General features: G+C 41.1%; 1 protein-coding gene across 1 annotated transcript; it reads right to left on the bottom strand.

The window, feature by feature from the left end:
• Window positions 1–4,576: 4,576 nt before the first annotated feature.
• On the bottom strand, window positions 4,577–13,375 carry LOC135489215 (homeobox protein slou-like). Its single transcript, XM_064774460.1, has 2 exons — window positions 12,586–13,375; window positions 4,577–6,145 (listed from the first exon to the last, which is right to left on the bottom strand). Exons 1-2 carry the CDS (start codon window positions 13,055–13,057, stop codon window positions 5,586–5,588), a joined length of 1,032 nt encoding a protein of 343 aa, XP_064630530.1. The 5' UTR covers window positions 13,058–13,375; the 3' UTR covers window positions 4,577–5,585.
• Between the last annotated feature and the right edge of the window lie 7,151 nt (window positions 13,376–20,526).

Genomic DNA, 20,526 nt, shown 5'->3' on the forward strand with positions numbered 1-20,526 from the left:
AGCGTCTACATATTTATGGTTAAAGTCACCTGATTTAACAGAACTGATGACAATCATCACTGTAACCAGCTTCTTAGTCGGGAGTAAGGTTAAACACAATTTTATGAGGCAAAACCTTTCTCCGTGACTGTTGGTGAGCATACATCCCCTATAACTCTCTCCTCAAGCCATGGCCCTGACCCCTCTTTGCTAGTCCAATTATCTATTTTGGTAAGGACTCGACTAACCTTTCCCTGGCGACATTCCTGTCCCTAATTGTCCAATTTCGACAAATTAAAAAAAAATCGCATCTTTAAAACGACATCGTTTTGCTTTCATTAAAAATGAGACGTCACGAAATGACACCTGCAAAACACGAAATGAATGGCCAACAATTTGAATTCAATTTTGGAATCAAACAGCAACATTGAGCAGAGATCTAAACAAAGTATTCAAATTACTGCGGTTTATCCCAATGTCTTCCGAAAACCACATCAAAGGGTAAACTATTTCAATGTTGTTTCGCTAAATCGAGGCAAATATATAAATTTGCTTTCAAGTCATTCAAGAGCATAGATCAATTAATTAAATTTGTTTGTAAACATGGTTTTATTTGTTTAGGTAATTGAAAGGTAACATAGTAGATGTTTTCAGTTGACTTGCCAATTCAAGAGTCTCACACCGCCGGCATTTACCGTTATTTACTTTCTAATTCCGTTAATTTTAAGCCCTGAAGGCATTTTGAGAAAAATGTCGATGCTTCTAGCGCCGCCCTACCAAGTTTATTGTACCCAGATTAAACTTTTTCGGGTGTCTCGTGAAGGTTAGTCATGATATTAAAGGCAACATGTAGTTACTGATCAGACTCCTATCTAAAGATATGCGGTTATCTTTTCAGGTTGTGTAACTAATAGCATCCCGCGAAGTTACTATTTATAGCTCACAAGGTCATTTGCATAAGATATTGATGACGTTTTAGTCACGTGACAGTCGGACATCGACACTGATTTCTACGCATATGAGCTTATTTCAAAGTCAATTATCTTTGACCCTGCATTGTTTTTAGCATGAATGATACCATAGAGTCAGAGAGAGAAATATTCAGAACAATTATGTAGTATTTCGAACACTCGGACATGTGCCAGATGGAATCTAACTGCCCTAATTAGAAAGCCTGAATCCATTACGAAACCGCATGTTTGTCCGACATTGCCTGTAATTCAGCGATGGGGAAATGGAGGGCAGCAGCTGCAGTGACGTCATCTTCGCGGAATGCTATTGGAGAACACCCCGACAAAAAGTAATCCGTGGAAACACAAGTGTAGCATAAACAAGAGCTTGGTCCGGGAGTGCAGATGCATAATATTTAAATAAATGCATATAAATTTCAATCAGCGTGATACCATTTGTATCCTCTGATCTCACTTGATCACTAAATTCTGCCAATGGGTCGACCGCAAATGCCTTGCATTAAAGGTTCATAATGAAAAAGTAATTAGAATTCTAAAATATCCTCGTGGCCATATGGGCATCTTTATACGATATCCACATCATCAGATCATTAGGGTTGATTGATTTCATCCCATAATCACTATCAAATGCATGGATCAACTTCTCCCCCATACATCATAACGCCCTTCCGTTCCGCACTGTCCTGGTAAGTGTACCTTAAACCCTTTCTTATGAGGTCAGTTTTTGGATCGGTCAGTGATATGATTGCAAGCAAGCTGTAAGGGTACCGATGGCGAGCTACCTGGTTCTGACGTTTCAGTAATAGGGCCAAATAAAACGCAAACAGTCTCACTCATAGTCACATGTATTTTCTTGTCGCGGCATGCATGGAGTTGGCTGTATGCGCGCGCATACACAACGAGAGAGAACTTCACAAGAGCAGATCGTGAAAATCACAAGAATATCGAGGTATTAGTCTTGTTCCAGTATATGACACATGAGACTGACTTGGACATGTTGGAAGAGAGCGCACACGTACAAAGGAGCGTCACGTCGATTTCAACTGCACTTTTAGTTAGAGCTACATGTAGTAAGGACAAGTTTCACATCGATCCATTGTGCGCCAACTACATGAGACTCCTGCAGGCGTTCGATCTGCCCTTGATCGTGTCTAACATCTAACACCGCTTAATTCGCCCAGGATTTGTTTTTAATGAATCCTATTATAGCGAGATTATCGTAATTGATTCTACGCGGCGTTGTCTTCATTGAGGTCGCCATAATGAGAACGGGGAAGTGAACCAGTGATGGAGTCTGTTCGACAATGGAACAGAATGTGGCGCGGTGACAGTCAGGGTAGTTCAAGAGAACGAGAAGAGAGCCGGTGATCGAGTCTGCTCAACTGGCGAGGTGACAGTCAGGGTAGTTCAAGAGAACGAGAAGAGAGCCGGTGATGGAGTCTGCTCAACTGGCGTGGTGACAGTCAGGGTAGTTCAGGAGAACGGGAAGAGAGCCGGTGATGGAGTCTGCTCAACTGGCGAGGTGACAGTCAGGGTAGTTCAAGAGAACGAGAAGAGAGCCGGTGATGGAGTCTGCTCAACTGGCGTGGTGACAGTCAGGGCAGTTCAGGAGAACGGGAAGAGAGCCGGTGATGGAGTCTGCTCAACTGGCGTGGTGACAGTCAGGGTAGTTCAAGAGAACGGAAAGAGAGCCGGTGATGGAGTCTGCTCAACTGGCGTGGTGACAGTCAGGGTAGTTCAAGAGAACGAGAAGAGAGCCGGTGATGGAGTCTGCTCAACTGGCGTGGTGGCAGTCAGGGCAGTTCAAGAGATCGGGAAGAGAGCCGGTGATGGAGTCTGCTCAACTGGCGTGGTGGCAGTCAGGGCAGCTAAAAAGAACGAGAAGAGAGCCGGTGATGGAGTCTGCTCAGCTGGCGTGGTGACAGTCAGGGTAGTTCAAGAGAACGGGAAGAGAGCCGGTGATGGAGTCTGCTCAACTGGCGAGGTGACAGTCAGGGTAGTTCAAGAGAACGGGAAGAGAGCCGGTGATGGAGTCTGCTCAACTGGTGAGGTGACAGTCAGGGTAGTTCAAGAGAACGGGAAGAGAGCCGGTGATGGAGTCTGCTCAACTGGCGAGGTGACAGTCAGGGTAGTTCAAGAGAACGGGAAGAGAGCCGGTGATGGAGTCTGCTCAACTGGCGTGGAATCATCTACATCATCATCATCACTACCGGTATCGGCATATTTGGCTTCGAGACCCAGCCTCACCAGAGATTGGCACCACTGATGCTCTCTGTTGGCCCAGACACAGGCCTATGCCTCATCATAATCGGTCATAATCGCACAGAGTGTCTCTGAGATACTGACGCGATCGTCTCTATAGGACCATAAACCTGAATTCATTACCATTCAAAATTGACCGAAAAAAACTTTCAGGGGTGAAATCCTACGTTACCGTACTACAATGTACACCGGCTCTCTGCAGCCAAACCCTGTCAACGAATTTCTCATGTGCTTGAGATTAAGAACAAAGGGCACCTGGTCCAAGAGAGTTTTTATGGAAAAAGTCCTTCAAGCTAATTAGGGGAGTATCTTCCCTAAGATGAGGCGCGTGTTCCTTTGAATACACCAAGAGTTCACCCTTTCATTTATTTTCAAGTGTCGTGGTTTGAATTAATTAAGCCCTTGTTTAGGACCGATCACAACGTCCTCTCGGCACGTCCGCGTGAGATTAAGCAACCAGCTCCTTGACACCCTGCACCTGTGACCACGAATCCCCTATTAAACTTTAATCAATTCAATAAATTTAGCTACTCTTCGTGTAACCAATTCAATAGAATGAGCTACAGCCCTTATCATCGAAACAGAATCAGTTAAGGACCTATTTTTACCCCCTTTTCCCCCTCCGTGTTACCGCTGTCCTCTGTTTGCGCTCCGTTCAAAGCGGCTTGGTTTCATGTCAGATTGAGATAAGTTGGTTTACCCTTAGGTCCATAAAGATCCTTCGGACAATTGACTGGCCTGTATCACCTTATAATAATGGATTATTAATCCTAAATGATTCTGTGGGAAGTCTTCATCATCGTGAATTGTCACAAGGATTGGCAGTTTCGCCGGTAACTTGTTATCAAATAATTGCAACTTGTCATAGAATTCAATTGGGTTTGTCCGTGACTGCTGGGACAGGTCAGTTTTAGTGTTGGACACCTGTGTTGACCATCCTAAAGATAACCGACGATAACGGTGAAAGCCACCGCCATTGCTCTTAAGGAACGGTGAATCATTCGTAAATTCGGCTCGATTGAAATTGAATCGACGACGTCAAGAGAATTGATGACTTCATTGGCGCCGAAGCCAAAAACTTTTTCGAAAAAGGCCACTCAAACGTTAACATTACATGAAAACATACTTTATCAAATAACTAAGCTATATCATTACGACAAATGGAGAAATGGATTTTGGGAAACGGATCTTGTAGAGTCCGCCGGGTTTTTTCATTGTTCCTAGGAATCCTAGCGACCAAGACTCTGTCATTGGCACAGCTTCATGGCATAACAAGGGTACCATTCGGGCTGCAGTGGCCATAGTACAACTGAAATAAACAGATGGGGTCCCACGTTAGAAAACAAGGAAATAAACAAGTACCGTTTCAAAAATAACACACTTTAATTTATTAATCATAAATGCAATCATTTAATATTTACATCATTCTCTATAAGTAATCAGAGTATACATTTGCCAGTGTGTTGAGCACAATGATATTTGCTACGATACGCGCCCTTCTGCATCACTGAATTGAAACGTGTAGAATGCTTATCATATACATGTATCTTCAATATCGGATACTGAGTACAATGTAGTTCAATGATTATGAATGTTTCAAGACATGTTTTACTCGCAAATATTATTGCATTTTGCAACACATTCATCAAATGTTTACTCTCCTTACCCTAATGAATCGTCATGAGGAAGTCTCTCAAATCAAAAAGACACCGATCGTTGTTAAATAATAATATGTACAACACAAATGCATTCATTCGAGATCGAACTGTTTATGATACTAGAGATGTTTCGCAACTGTTCGAACAACGAAATACGTATTGCGAACGAAGAATTACGAAGTTCGTACGAATTCAAACAGTGAAGAACGAGCGAAAGATCGATTTAAAAGTCGAGTGGTAAAGTCAGAGATTTCTGCAAACCACTAATGGAAGTTGACGAATCGTGTCGCTAGCTGTATTTCTTTTTTCGTAAAGTCGCGAAACCTCTCTATCTAACCAGGATTCCTCGACCTTCTTCTCTGTACACGATGAGGTATAAAGAAATCGATTTTGCGATAGATTAAAAAACATATGTCCCGGTATGTTAACGCTGATACGCCGTTAACGCCCATCATCCTCATTATTGTCATAAGAACATGAAATATATAGAGAAATTCAGATGCTTGGATGGGGTCTGTACCACAATTGTTCTTATGATTACGGTCACCCTGATCAACTGCATTAGTACAGGGCATTTTGGACTTATAACTGATTCCATGGCTGGCGAATCCGAACTGAGTCAAAATCATCCCAAAAAACATGTGTATTTGCATCTCGAAGTTTACATCAATGACATGTAGAATTTAAAGTATTGCTTTCTTATGCTAACCAGACGCTACACAGCATGGTTCAAATATGGAAAATATATCTGCGAGTGTCCATTCAGCGATTTTGGCGGTCTGTAAAGTCCGAAAGCCCCCACTGGTGTGGTTGCGTGCAGGTAGGGATTTAACGCTTGTCCGTAGAGTAAGCTAGATGGGTAACCAGCACCGTAACTCACGCTGGACAACGGCGAGGACGTCAGAGTTGGGCTGTTTACGTCTAATCCGGGGTTCTGTTTCTTCCATTTCGTCCGGCGATTCTGAAACCAGATTTTCACCTGAGTTTCCGTGAGGTTCAAACTCAGCGCCAAATTGAGTCTCTCGCACACGCTCAAGTATCGCGTGGTTTTGAATTTATTCTCCAGCGCCACTAATTGTTCGTACGTAAAAGCAGTCCTGGCCCGCCTCGGTTTTCCCGCCTTGCTTGCTTCTGACGCGGCCTGTTTTGATTTTTTCTTCGATTTTTCCGAATCGCCATTATTGTCCTTACTCGTAACTTCGGCCGCAGCTTTTTCGATCAGTTCATTCGTTTTCTGGTCGACCATAAGTGGGCTTTCGTCGTCGTCGTCATCTTCTGAAAAACACAAGATAAGCAAGAACATAAGAAACAGTTTCGAAATGTTTCGTGTGTTGTCATTGGCGAAGCTGCCAATTCTTCGTCAGACATGTCAGAATGCTCCGTGCATCCGTCCCGTGCGCAAACTTGCTCTGTCTGCTGAAAGTAATGTATGAGCAGCAGCCAGTGCCGACAAGCGAACTAGCTAAGGCTACGCTCCATATGAAGAAAAACCCCGAGAAAACCACATTTTGAGTGTCATATCTACTTCAAGGTATAGGCCTGATATCAATACTGCGAGACCATGGTGATCGTACCATCTCTCTCTGATCCAGTATATTTGCCTTTTACGATGAAAGTTGCTGTATTAGCGCGGGCTACGAACATGGAAAAATGAATTGTTGACCAATAAATGAGAACGGGTTACAGCAATACCTTGCAGAGGAATGATGTTCGGTGCAGGAGGTCCGGCCCCGTATCCATCACCCCGTCATTCAGTTGCAACCAGAGTACACGCAACCCAATGCGACCACTATCTCGTGCACAAATTGAGCAGAACGGAAAACCTTCAACACCAAGTGGAAATAGTTTGGAAATGATTCAAGACAAGTGCTCCCGTTTCTAAGGTGGTGTCGGGTGACTTCAACAAGTCGGGTCCATGTTACAGAAAACAAAGTGGATAATTCCTTCCCACTTTGTGTTATAGGCAATGTAACAGATACAAATGGACCGGGAAATGATAAACCAGGTTTTGGTGCACAGTCATTGATGGCAACTGGTATACTGGCTGTGAAGCTCACAGAGTGCACCAAATTTGGTGTTGCTTCGCTAACTGAGGTGCACAGAGAGTGCTTCCAACTTGATAGCCCAGAAGAAACAAGGTGTCGTCTGTTATGCCCAAAGAATGGAATGATAATTTTCTGATGAGCTGAAGACCAGAGAGGGGCAATTCTATAACGAGTCGATGTTTCTATCTTATATATATAATGATATTGCCTAGGTAACACCTTCATATTTTCGGAAGCTCTACGGACATTTAGGCCACAAACAACACCGGAAATGATACTGAGGATCTCAAATATCATAAGTCTGTTGAAATGTGAAGCTGTTTTCAGTGGTTCGCCGCCATCAAAAACCTATTAGAAACGCAACCCTAGCGCCGATATGTCAACTGTCCGGAAGTGATCCGGGAAGATATGAAATATGAACTCTAAGGTACGAATAATGGTGGAACGATTAGACTTAATGATCATACAGAATGGCCGCAAGTGACATAACTAATTATGTTGATAATTAGTACTAATTGGCTAAACTGTGGTGTGAAATATGGTAGCAGGTTGAGGTGGAGTGGTTTCCCTTCAAGTAACATCTGCCTTCGATGTGTTAAGTACATTTCATCCGAGCTTGACCAGAGATAATGAGCGATTACTCGAGGTTTAACGCGCAAGAATTCGGTCTTGTTACGAATAGCGCGTTACGCAGTTCACTGACAAGGAACAACTGCACCAGACTTGCTTCACCTGCCTTGAGCAATGCTGAATTCTAAAACACGGTAAACGATGAAACAAACAAAAAATTAGCAATTACATATAGGTGTATATGAAATATCATCTCGAAGCGCGAGAGGAAATACAGAATGATCACATCTGGCGAACAGATGCGAACAACATCCAGCACATTTGTTCGCAAGATTCTTCAAGACGCGAAGAGAAAAACATGTGTTTATTTTTCAACAGTTTCCCTCTCTCATTAACCAGATGGCTAATCACTTACTTTACGATATAGCATCCCGAGTTCAGACTTCTGAAGACTTTCCACATTAGTGTGCCATTAGTGGGCAATTTTTTCCTCCCAAACGCAACCCAATATTTCCGCTCAATTTTGAAGTATCGGATCATGGCATGCGGTGCGGTGCAATGCTATAGGCCTATACATTGCAGCAACAGTTTCATGAATAAACTGCTGGTTGTATTTAGTATTCTCTGGGACGGAAATGCTCATCAGGCCGGGGAATCTCACTCACAAGGGATTGAATTAGAACAGTATAAGTCACGACATCTCGTCGTTCTGCGGGCCCCTTACTCAGCGTCCGCAGGATATTCGATACGGAATTGTTCGAGGACGAATGACAAAGTTCTTTACGACCCCGATTGTTTATAGGGGCGTTTAAACCGACACGTTTGCCCCATGATCATTTCCTTCTTTTCCAGCCTGTTCATTCCCATCAGTACTGTTTCCGGGAAGCTGGAAATATGGTGACCGGAAGTAGGAGACTGCAGCAGACGACACTGCCTGTTACGCAGTCCACTTGCATCCACTATACGAGAGACACTGAAGAGACAAGGACACTTCGCCAGCACGGGAAAGTCCTCAAGCAGCACGAGGAAGCGCTAAAGAGTTTGACCAGAAATGACAAGATAAACACTTCGGTCTGCAGAGTACCGGTGAGGACACTTTGGTCTGTAGAGTACCGGTAAAGACTGATGAAGTGCCAATCAAATCAATTAGATTAGCGAAGAGGGAAATCTTCATGTCACTTTTGAGTAGATGCTGTGCCTTGGTGCGGACAGGATGGCATTGGACTCAAGGGGTGTCAAATTGACGTGGCTTTACAAAATAAACAGCTCATGCTCGTTTGTTCAAAATTAGAAATTTCATTTTGAGGTAATTACGTATTGAATACTGTAACCGATACAGAAACACTTTTCATAAAGTAAAAGCCTATTTTACCGTGAACGAACTACAACACAAATTTCGAAGCAATTTTGGTCATGTAAAAAAAGAATGATTCATGAAATTGTTTCATTTCGTTCCTTATTTTGGAAATACCCCATCAGCCTTGTTACCATGGCAGAAGAATTAGCAATGACATGTCACTGCTGTCGTTCATTAGAACAAGAAGACACCTTGGCCTGTTTTTTTAAGTGATGAAATGATGTCTTATTAGGTGCTGATAGCCTTCAAGGTTTGGCTCTAAACACTATGGACCCGGTGACTGAAGAAATGAGAGTACGCCTATATTGTCAGAGTGTATTCCCTACGTAAGCATAAATCTTGATCATCAACCCTTTGAAGCTTTAAGATGCTTTAGTGGGATGTGGAGATGATCCATTGATGATGAAAAGACCTCGTCCGATTCATATTTTGAGACCCAGTTTTGTGCAAGACTTAATCGCTCATTTGCTCACGCTTGATGTGCATTTCGTGATGTCGCTACCGGCCAACCAACACAGGAGCTCTTTTTACTTATCTATTGATCCCCCCCCCCCAAATAGTTAGCTTGGCAATAAAATTCCACCCAAACTGTACCTCAGGATTACCATGCGCGTGTGTGTAGAGGAATATCCTTTTTCCAATTTCACAGAGTTGAAATGGACACCATAATATCTGGAAACCATTCATAAACCGTTTAGTGGTTGCCGTGTCAGTAGTGTAGAACCACCACATGTGCGAGAAAGTACGCCAAAAGATCTGTCACCCCAATTATGCCGAAGGTGACAATTTGAGACAAGTTCCTTGTCGCATGTGTTTTTGTTTAGGTGACACGTTGACACCAGGAGAGGCACAATTTTTCTTTCATCAGCTAATTGTTCCGCCGTGATATGGCCTGCTTTTTTACAACTGTCACAAGTCGTAAATTAGTGTGCCATAAAAAAGCGCCAATTATATGATTTGCATTCTTACATGAAACAGCGCGGACTTCTTATCGGTAATGCTGCTATAGGACTACTATGAACGTGCATTTTGGTACGACCGTGATGGAGGAAATAAAAATACATTATGTAAAGAAATATGCTCCTCCTTTCTCAATGTAAAGCCTCTGAAATCATCTGATTTTTTACAAAATGACACGTGCAAGTCATCTTTTTCCAGATCTGTAGGTGGCCCGCCATCCATGATCCACTTTTATATCCAAAGAATAAACAAACGGATATCAAAATAGAGCTACAGACATGTCGAAGTTCGCAATACACTAATGAGCGATGCTATTTACTGTCGAAAGTGGATACAAGGGGACCATTTTTCATTTAGTCTGTGTCACCCAATACATGCCCCAACACAGTGTACATCAACGTGTGTGAATTATTCATTTCTATAGTAGAGATCGGGTGTAATAGTAAATGTGGACCATCCAATCTGAAGTAAACTTCCCACGCATGAGTTTGATCCCACTCCGAAAACCACCCAAATCGTCCTTAAAATTAGCCTGTTTCAATTTCATTTTTAAATCTTAACCAGTCCGCTTTACACTGAGGAACAGGTAAAATTTCACCTGCAAGATAACGTTTTTTTCAAATAAATATAGAAGCTTTCTTATACTGGTGCCGTAATATTTGCGTGGAAAGAAAAAAAAAGGCAATTTATAGCCGGACTTTATGCTGGTTGACACGATAGAAACTTTTTCCCTCATCTTTTTTACGACGGTTTCGGGTATTCACAAAAAGATAAAGCATTTTATTGCCGTAAAACGGTTTTTATTCATCACGGTTTAGAAGTGTCACTGCTTCGACGCAGTTTCATTCTTCTATGGTTTCGGATGGTACCTCCCCCTGGCACGGCAACGGTGATGTTATGGAGGCATTCATTGCCACAATCTGGTCAAGTGGGGCTAGAATAATGTCACTTTATAATGCAGGCAGAACGAGCTAAGAATCGTTTTTTAGGAATATTTTGGTGCTCACTAGATGAATATGCGTGGGAATTAAACACTGACGAAAGACAACCCTGGTCGTACAAGTACATGTGCATTCGTTTTAAGATTCTTGTACGATTTACATGTAAGACTCTTGGAACGATGTACATGCACATGCACAGGGAAATCATACTTACGTATCTTATAAAAAATCTTATCTCGAAAAATAGACTATTGACCATGATTAATGGTCGGGCATGAACTTATTTAATTTTGGGCCTGACTAAAATATTCAGAAACGGTGTTAGATCAGTGTAACTAGTCTATTGATGAACGCAAATCCACTCGAAATTAAAATAAAATCAGAGTATATCGTCGGCTTACCCTGATGGGCATCAAGCCCATTGACTTCTGTCATTCTAAAATACAACATAACACCCAACAAGACATACATGTGTAGGCCAATGTTGTGTCAACTTACATATCGATATCAGGTCGCAAAAGAAATCCCACATAAATTAATTCAGAAACGAAATGTGAGAACGGGGATCTTAATGTCCCGCAACTATTGACTTTAAGACCGAAATTTAAATGAAACAGCAATTACAACATGATAACTCGTGGGAACCTTCGATAATTCTGCGTTATGAAAACACGAAACGATTGATTTACATTGAAATAAAAACGTTGTGCTGTAGTTGTATTGACGTGATAGATAACTTGAAATAACAAAATAATGTCTATAGTCGATTGTTTTGGGAGGACGTTATGGTGTAAATATGACACTATTAGATGACAATGCCATCAAAAAAGTGGCAAGATGACACCGGCTTGCACCAAAATTTAGCTTTTTATTGTTTAAGTGTTGGGGTAACATTTCGGGTCATTCCTTGTAAAGGATGGACCTTGACAGGGCTATGATGGATGCTAATTTTCCGATATAAAATGTTGGAGATTTTTATTTTGACTCCGGTATTCAATGATAGCAATCTTGATAGGCTACATGTAATCTATACTTGATGATTAGGAAAGGTCATTTTGACGGAGGCAAGAGAAGATAATATCGAGAGCGATTGAGCCGAAGGATCCAAAAATCTGCCAAACCAAAACCAGTAGAGCTACTATGCTTGAGTTGCCAACAGGCATTGACAACAATTGACATGACTGATCTTTAAGAGGTTGTTACTATTAGGACTGTCATTTGGTCTAATCAAATCGTTATAGGGCCTATTCCGGCCAGAGGATTAGGATAAAATATCATCATATCATACCAACACATGGGAAATGATGAGATAGAATTTGTCGGTGATATCATCAGCAGTTTTTACTGACATGTACATGTGATGATGACCCATGCACCCGCTTACATGGCTTAGTTCGTTTTTCGATCAAGCACGTCAGTGTAATTTGCAACCTGATAAATCGTCAAAGCATAGATATGATAGCAGTGGAATATTTCAATGCACTATAAAAGACCAAATGAGGGTCATACCGATGTCAACCATGGAAATAACGTGATGTTCCCCAGCTCATATCACCGGGTAAATTGTCATATCATATGAACATGATTGAGGTCAAGCTCACAACAAATTTACACTGCTTTACCCTTTTTAGGGAGGCCTTTTTACAAGAAGTAGGTCCCTTCTCACTGTCACTAACCCCTATTTTTCAAGTGAATAATATGATATATAATATGACATGTCAGAGGAGTATACTTTTTCCCAATTAGTACCGTACTTAATTTTCGCGATTTAAGTGATGTAACGTGATGTAGCTTAATGTAATTTTACTGCAAAATCAACACTGAAAAATCAAAGTTTTATACCTTTTGCACTGTCAGACTCCATGCTACATGACATCTCGTCATCCTCTCTGTCCCCCGTATCCATCCAAGGATGCCACACTGAACTGCCACATCGTTCAACCAGTGTGCTCCCAGTAAACTTCCCAGGGTCCAAAATATCAACCACAGAAAAAGATGTGATTTTTTGTCTATTTTGTTCGTCTTGTTGTACTTCTGGCGACGGCGGTGGGGAAATTCTATCCGTATTTACAGAATGTCCGGAGTTAGAATTTGAATTCGAATCTTTGAAGTCCGATAAATGCTCTTCACACTGGTTACAACTTTCACTATTTTCGTGATTTTGTGTCGCTGTCGTCCGATTATTGCTTGTGTCATTTTCCACACTTTCTGTCGGTTTTGAGAAGTCCAGCGGAGACATTTTGCCTCTGTCTTCGTAGTCCGCGTTCTGCTCCATATTTTTTCGGCGGTAGTCCCTAAAAGTGCTTAGTGTCATGGGTGTGGTTGTCTCAAAACTGCTTATGTCCAAATTTCTTGCCACGGGTTCGGGTGTTGAAACTTTCTGTAAGTAGGGTCGATAACTCCTCTATGAGACACACTCTAACAATGGTGCTCTAACTTGTTCTGAGTGAAACGCAAGACTGAAAACTTTTGCTCCAACGAACAGATTTCTATGAGAACCGCATGCGAGTCATGCGCACTGGCCTCCTGTCAGGCACTTGTACATGCCTAATGCCAATTCAATTTAATTGATATTATGGAGCTATTAATTTCATAGGGCGCCTCTAATTGGCCACAGCGCAACAACAGACCATCTCAAATGTTTCAACACTCTCGATTAGAGCTCCGAGTCGATTCCCGATATCTCGACGCTGATTGGCCGCGAGCGATGACGGCGAACAATGGATGTCAAGTTTGATTGGACGCTCAAGTGCGGCTCGATCTCTTCTCATTGTGTATGTTGATCGACCATCTGTGTCTGTCTATCGCGGGGTATGATATCTCTCTCGTGATATCGCTTGAGTAGCGGAGCTAGCGGCACTAGTGAAGTCTTCAATGATCCAGAGTGTCACACGCATGGTTTATGGGATTATGACAATTAATTAACTTTAAACTTGGAACGACAATGTCCCAATGCCCCCGATGGAGATGTTCTGTCCAAAAATTATCTTGTACTCTAGTTTCTCCGATCGAAGACCGGTCCAGAATATTCAATGCATAGCACATGGTCATTCAATGCAATTCAACAATAGAGCATTTTGTCTAATGGTCATGACGTCATGGTATAGCGTGGCCATTTTCTATTTCACAGTTAATGAATAAGTCGTATGCGATATCGTACACTGATTTATCAACTTTTTACCGTTAGGTCAATGACCGTGAATTCATCCGATGTGTTATATTTAAAGTAACAACGGCTTGTTATCAGAAACCACGCCGCTGCACGTTGCATACCAAATATTCAGGGCATGAAAGATGCCAATAGATACCCCAGTAGATATAGCTGTGGACTCAACAATTTTGGGTCGGATCTGTCGATCACTTTTCATTCGGAATGGATTGCATTTGGCTTAGATTGCTGTTATTAGGCCGTAGAATTAAAAGAATTTAGAAAACATTGAATCCTAGGGAACACAAATGGGTTAGCGTCAGAGTAATAATAATAATAATAATAATAATAATAATAATAAATACCGGATATTATAGTGCCTTGTACAAGCTAAGCATGCTCCAAGGCACTTTACAATTGAGTTAGAAGCAAATATTTGGATTTAAAACAGTTTGATAGTGGTAAAACAGATTGATTACAAAATTGAGTCTCTAAAACATAGATATAAGGTTATAGAGTAAGGTTATATCGATGTTCAGAAGGCCAGATGCTAGTCGAGTAAACAATTGAAATACATATAGGGGCATGTTGACGCATCATTTTTTAAGTGTGTATTTAAGAGTCCTCCTTTGGATATCTTTCACAGACATGCTTCCCGAAATTGTTGGCTTGCATTGGAACTAACTTTTTCCCACTTGTCCGTCATTAAAGGCATTCAAGTGTGTTGGTCAACCATGACTATCTCCTTTGTCCCTCCACCATAAGGCCTTGTTTCCCCTTATGACATCACTATTTCGGACACTCAGCGCCCCATTTCTGGAAAGGTGCATAGCCCTGTTTTTTGTCCGTGAACTCGTCATCCTGTTGTTCGCCAGCCGAGGACGGTTCAGACCAGTGCAAGTAAATTACAGCAGTATCTTCATATCGCGGGGGCTTAATTCCGGGCGCATGTGTTCAATTAATGTACAAATTGCATCACCAAGAGGTGCAGATTCCGGCAGCTGTATCCATCAATCTTGAAAAGATCTTAAGAAATATAAACCACATTACAGCACAGATAATTACTCCACCTAATTATCACGCGACCTAATGGTAATTCATTAACTAAAACGGCATCAGTATTTCATATATTCAGCCCATTTCGTGTCTGTTGATTATACTTTTTGCCTTCCAATTGGTTTTCAATTATGATAAAGGGACGCACCTGTAGCGTGTTGCGTAACGTTTCGCTCCCTGATCTCAGAACTAAGGAAATCGCCACCATTGGTAATTAAGTATTAATTAACCGTCCGGCTTCTGATCAGAAGCCGATAAGGTTTGATTGGCCAGCAAGCGTGTGATTGATAATTGAGTGCATTTATGGCTAGCATTCAACAGGAAATTACATTACGGGCCTCGGAGTCATGGTTGAAGGGGCCTAACGGCCTAAAAGTTCGGTGTCCACGGTATATTTTCAGAATTTTTTCGAGTTTGGTTCGGTCTGATTCCAATCTCGAAAGCAGGTGTGCGCGCAACCCCCAGGCCTGATTGCAGTAAGAGTCTTGACTTGTGACACCAATAGCATATGATAAATATAGCAAGACAAAGTTTACTAGATACACGGTATCAAAACAATGTAAAGATTCTGATTAAGAATTTGAAAATGTACGTAAAGAGAGAAACGCCAGCCGTTCCACACACACACTTGGATGTCTTCTTTCCCGAACCAGAGGAAGTTTTGGTGAAGATATAGCTTGGGTATACATTCGATACTTCATTTTTGCGTTGTTGGGGGAGGGGGGGGGGGGGGGGGGGGTGCACATTAACGTTCGGGGGGTAATTACGACAGTTCAATGCAAACAGGTGATGTTCACATTATCAAACTTTGATTCACTTTGCTCTGGCACGACTGGTGTTCAACATGAAAGAACTGAAAAGCGGGGAATTTTAACACAAGTCCAAATAACGGTATCAACTTACAAGTTTCCACAAGATAAAATGTTTTAAACTTCAGTAATCGTCTGTTTTGTGCGATTTTCTGTGTCATTTCTATAGAGAGGGTGTGCCTTTGTTGGAGGATGGCTGCTCAAAACACCCCGCAACAATCGAATCACAAGAGAATGGTGTCTAGTCCTAACACCTGCGAAGGAAATGAGGACAAGATGCTTATGAGTGACAGTCCGCATAATCTCAAGTACCTTTCGCATTTCTCAGAGCTTTTCTCAACGGAAAAGGAATCTATTTTTCTATAGCAAACCCGACTTGATCATCTCTGCGCGATATGACGCGAACTTGGAAGAATTCAATCACTAAATACTCGTCAACACTTCACGCTGTTCGCCGAATTAAGCTTTTTCATATCATAAAAGAACTTCGAACAAGACAGGAGCGGCCTATCTACTCGCTACACGATATTAAATTCTCATACATCGTAAGTCAATTGAAATAAACTTCTCGAGTCATGCTTTCGGTGTTTTCAATAGAGGAGAATGCTTATAAAAGTCCCGCACGGCCGGCCCAATTACCCGCTGATCTTTACCACTTTTTTTCTGCTCAAAATGAAGAAGCATCATATCATAGCCCCAAAAACATTTTGGCTTTGAAAATATTTCACTGAGAATTTTGAACTTATTAAAAAACTCAACTCTGAAAGAACATATTTCTAAGTCCAAATATTTTTTTCACTTCTGCTCAAATGGTGGGGTGGGGGGTGAAGGCAATATACAGAAAAGCTAGTTACATGAAGCTTTCAACTTCTTTACAGGATATTTGGCGAAAAATATCATTCACAAATCGAACAAATTAACTGCTTATTGTCGCACGGTGTTTACTTTTCATCGTCGCGAGTGTGACAAAGACACACCTGCAGTAAGTCAACCATAGCGGATATAATGTATTCACACATCTTAAATACATTAGTAAGATTCTCACAAAGCCCACGATGTTTTCAAGTCAAAATTTTGAGTTGATACTGCTATTAGAAAGATGGGTAGGCCTCATAATTCTAAGAATTTATTGTTCCTTGTCAGATATATTGTCTGCAGGTGCGAATCCGACCGATATGGACAAAGATTTAAAACAGTTTTTCAGAAAGGGATTTAATTAGATGTCCGGTGCTATGACGTCATTTGAATGGGCCAATTATACGACTTTTAGACGTTTCAAACCACAGCGTTATTCAAAAGCTGAAAGAAATCGAACCATGCTATTAATAGATATGCGGAGATAACGGTGGATTGTGCCGTTTTAATACCGAACAAGCATGTTGGCGACCTGGTTCACTAGGCTTTGGCGGATGGATAACCCAGAAAATAATTTACTAAGTTTTGAAGCGACCTGTCTCCAAATCTCATGATCGCCAACATTTGACATTAAAAAGAAGTGTCTTGCCAATCCAAATAAGTTGAGCAGCCAGGTCAATATGCAACCCACATTCACATTCATACATCGTTATTTTTTTCCATTTTGTATCTTATGAGGGGCTCTTTGTGTATTTATATGTATTATGTTGACCTGTCATTGCGTCACATTTAAAATAGGAATTTGAATCCAAGTTTAAACTATCAAGTCTACCGCGTGAACCGCTCATGCCATGCCTGCTTTGCGTCACAATTGAAATAAAAATAGGAATTTGCATCAAGCCCAAGGATCAAGTTTAAAGTGAACAATTCCCGCCACCAGGCTTGTATTTTATACTTTGACCTTAGAATATAATTTGTTCCCATCATGTATTCTATGAGTTGCTGTTTAGGTATTTACATGTATCATGTTAAACTGTCATGCCATTTCTATTTAGTTGGCATGTGAGGAAAATATACGACTGAGGTTCAGAAAATGTATACCCCTACTCGCTATTGTAAAAACGCTTAGGGTGTTTTTTAGCATTTAGGAATACAGGATACATGTATGTTGATTGAAAGACTATTTGCTAAACGTTATCAAGTTACAAACAAAATACATAGGTATCTGCTGCCAAACAAGGATGGGTGAAATATGAACCGTATTCTGTTAGGTTTGCAATATGGAGAACCTTTCCTGTACCGCTGATATCGGCAGCTGGAAAGCAATTTATGACTAAAATGTTGAGATTACATCATTTTATGACCATACAAATTAGCAATCGTGTTAAGCCTGTCCTTTGTAGCAAAATCCTACATACAACAAAATGGAAAAACTGACTTTGACCATTTTGGCCATGGCAATATAAAGCAATCACTTTGGAAAACAGCAGGCGAAACGTCGACCATGCAACCTCGTACACGTCCTTGCTCTGCGTCTAATAAAGACATCATCGCCAAACTGATAACAACTTTGACCCGGAGAAACAACAATGCATTCAACATGTTCATGACTGGGTACAGTGCAAACTGACCTTTGCAATTCACGAACGGATACTTCGTGAAGTCATTTTTTACGGAGGTGTTAAAGTTACCCGGTGGCTTGAGACACCGTAATCCGGTGACAAAATGGACGGCCACGTCTTAGGGCCCGGGGTCAGCAAACCTACTGTCGCTAAAATATCTGTGTGCGTGTTCTAAAATCAAATTTCCCCAAATTAATAGCTCCTATCATAAATATAATTGCCAGTGTCATAAAGAGGGTATAGTATTCATTGACAAGCGGGGTTCCTTTGCGTTTTAAGTCTAAAGAATGCATGATGTATCTCCTCTGAACCAAATCCTATAGGGTGGGTCGGACTATTTACTTAGTGTGCGAGTATTCGTTCAGACTTTCAGGGGACTTTCAGAGGCAGCAAACCGTAAACAAATCTGCTTACAGTTGACCTGTTTTCACGACAATAAATGAACTATAATATACATCATCATTTGTCAGCGGATATTAAGGCATTAAGTTAAACTGCCCAACAATTTTCTTATTTGTGGCCACGTTACTTATGCGTTTGATTAATGCTTGCACGATGGAAAAATAAATACGTAAACGTGTGTTCTTCATTTAAAATGGCCCCAGGCCCGATTCGCGCAACAGGGATCTTGATTTTCGGTGATAAAGGCATTTATGCTTATTTTACGGGACATTAACCACGAGCGCTTCTCATTCATGCCACATCATTATGCTATAGGCCTACAAACCGATGAATGAAACACCGTTATGGGCAAATTTTGCAAAGCTTTCCTCGATGAAAAGTCCCCTGTCAACACAAACACTATTAGCGAACGACAAAGAGATAGCTATATCGTAAAGATATCAAAACTCTATTGGAATTTCAGATGGGATTTTTAAAGGAAAATATTGAAGTACCTTTTAATGAGCGGTTTCTATAGCGAATGGCTAATATTTTGATGAGATATCACTGCACCTGCAAACCTATGTATGGTGAATTTTGTTGCAATTAATTATTTGAAATCATAGTACATGTACTTTTTTTCAAAGTACATACTAGTATTACATGTTTGTACCACATTCAATTTTGATAACGGGTGAGACGGGTCAAGAACTCGTGTGTTTGTTTAAACGTTACCATAACATTCACCAGTACCGTGTACTAAAGGTTTTTACAGCCACAACAAATATGCACCCATCGGAGATATTTCGGTAGAGTGATCTCCCTGAAGGTTTTGGAGATTCTGAAAAACTTCGAAAGTTTTTTTGTTTCGTTAAAAACACCTCAGTCTATGAGGTGCATATTCGTATCCGCCGAAAAATCGTTCAGGTTTTTCAAAAGCTGAAGGACCTAATATCTATTTTAGTGTACATGACCCATGTACGATTTATCACAGCATGCGGAGTATGAAGAGGACATATACATAGACTGCTTACTAAATAATCATGAATTGCACTCAGTCTACTTCAAATCCCGAAAATCCTTTTCGCACACCTCGCGAAAGGAGTATCCCTGAACTCAATTCCCGTGGAGTCCTATATTGAAATTCAGATGAAATGAGTTCAATTTTCAATTTTACAGTAATCCTAAGGCATACTCACGGTACTTATGTCACCATTGGAGGTGTTCGTATGGCAAAATCTAAACGAAATTTACGATTTAAATACTGAAAATACTCACCTCTTCATGATATATATCCAGACATCAGCAACATCCGTTTGCTATCCAGCTTTTATGGAGTCAGGATATACTTGTATCATAACCATGTAGAGCAAAACTCGGGTGGAAATTCTGGTCAAAATACTCAGCTGAAATTAGATTTTTTGAGATCTTGGATCAGCTGGCGAAAATGATCTGATTTTTCCGCCATGAAGAAATACTTCGCCTAAAAGCCTGCAGGATGTTTCAATAGATCTCAACTGTTACTTTTTAAAATTTAAATTGAATGTTGCAAAACTCCTGCTGCTGGTTCAACCAGAATGTATCACATATCATTTACTGCTTATTTTGAGTTGATACTCATAATAGGTCACGCCAATGCTACCGCGTACTGATCTTTGATGTGCTGCAAATCTACAAAAAAACACTCAGTTCATGTTCATCATAGACCTCTCATTCTGTTCTACAAGACATCGTCACAAGGGGTGACTTCGAACAATGGGCCACGGATAGCGCCCCCTTGGAAAGAATTGTTGTGATGCGAAACACCTGTAGCCGCGTGTTCAAAGTTACCATGACCTTGGCATATGACTTTTAGTTACTCAACGGACTTCTCTAAATGATAGGGACGACACCATCTCCGCCTTGGAACACT

Source organism: Lineus longissimus, chromosome 6, assembly GCF_910592395.1.
Source record: "Lineus longissimus chromosome 6, tnLinLong1.2, whole genome shotgun sequence".
NCBI classification, from domain to species: Eukaryota; Metazoa; Nemertea; class Pilidiophora; order Heteronemertea; family Lineidae; genus Lineus; species Lineus longissimus.

Bases quoted from the DNA above. Each gene is read 5' to 3' on its own strand.
- LOC135489215 (XM_064774460.1), bottom strand. From the start codon at position 13,057: ATGACACTAAGCACTTTTAGGGACTACCGCCGAAAAAATATGGAGCAG. The intron at 6,146-12,585 runs GTATAAAACTTT...TGTGTTTTTCAG, and splicing joins GGAGTCTGACAGTGCAAAAG to AAGATGACGACGACGACGAA.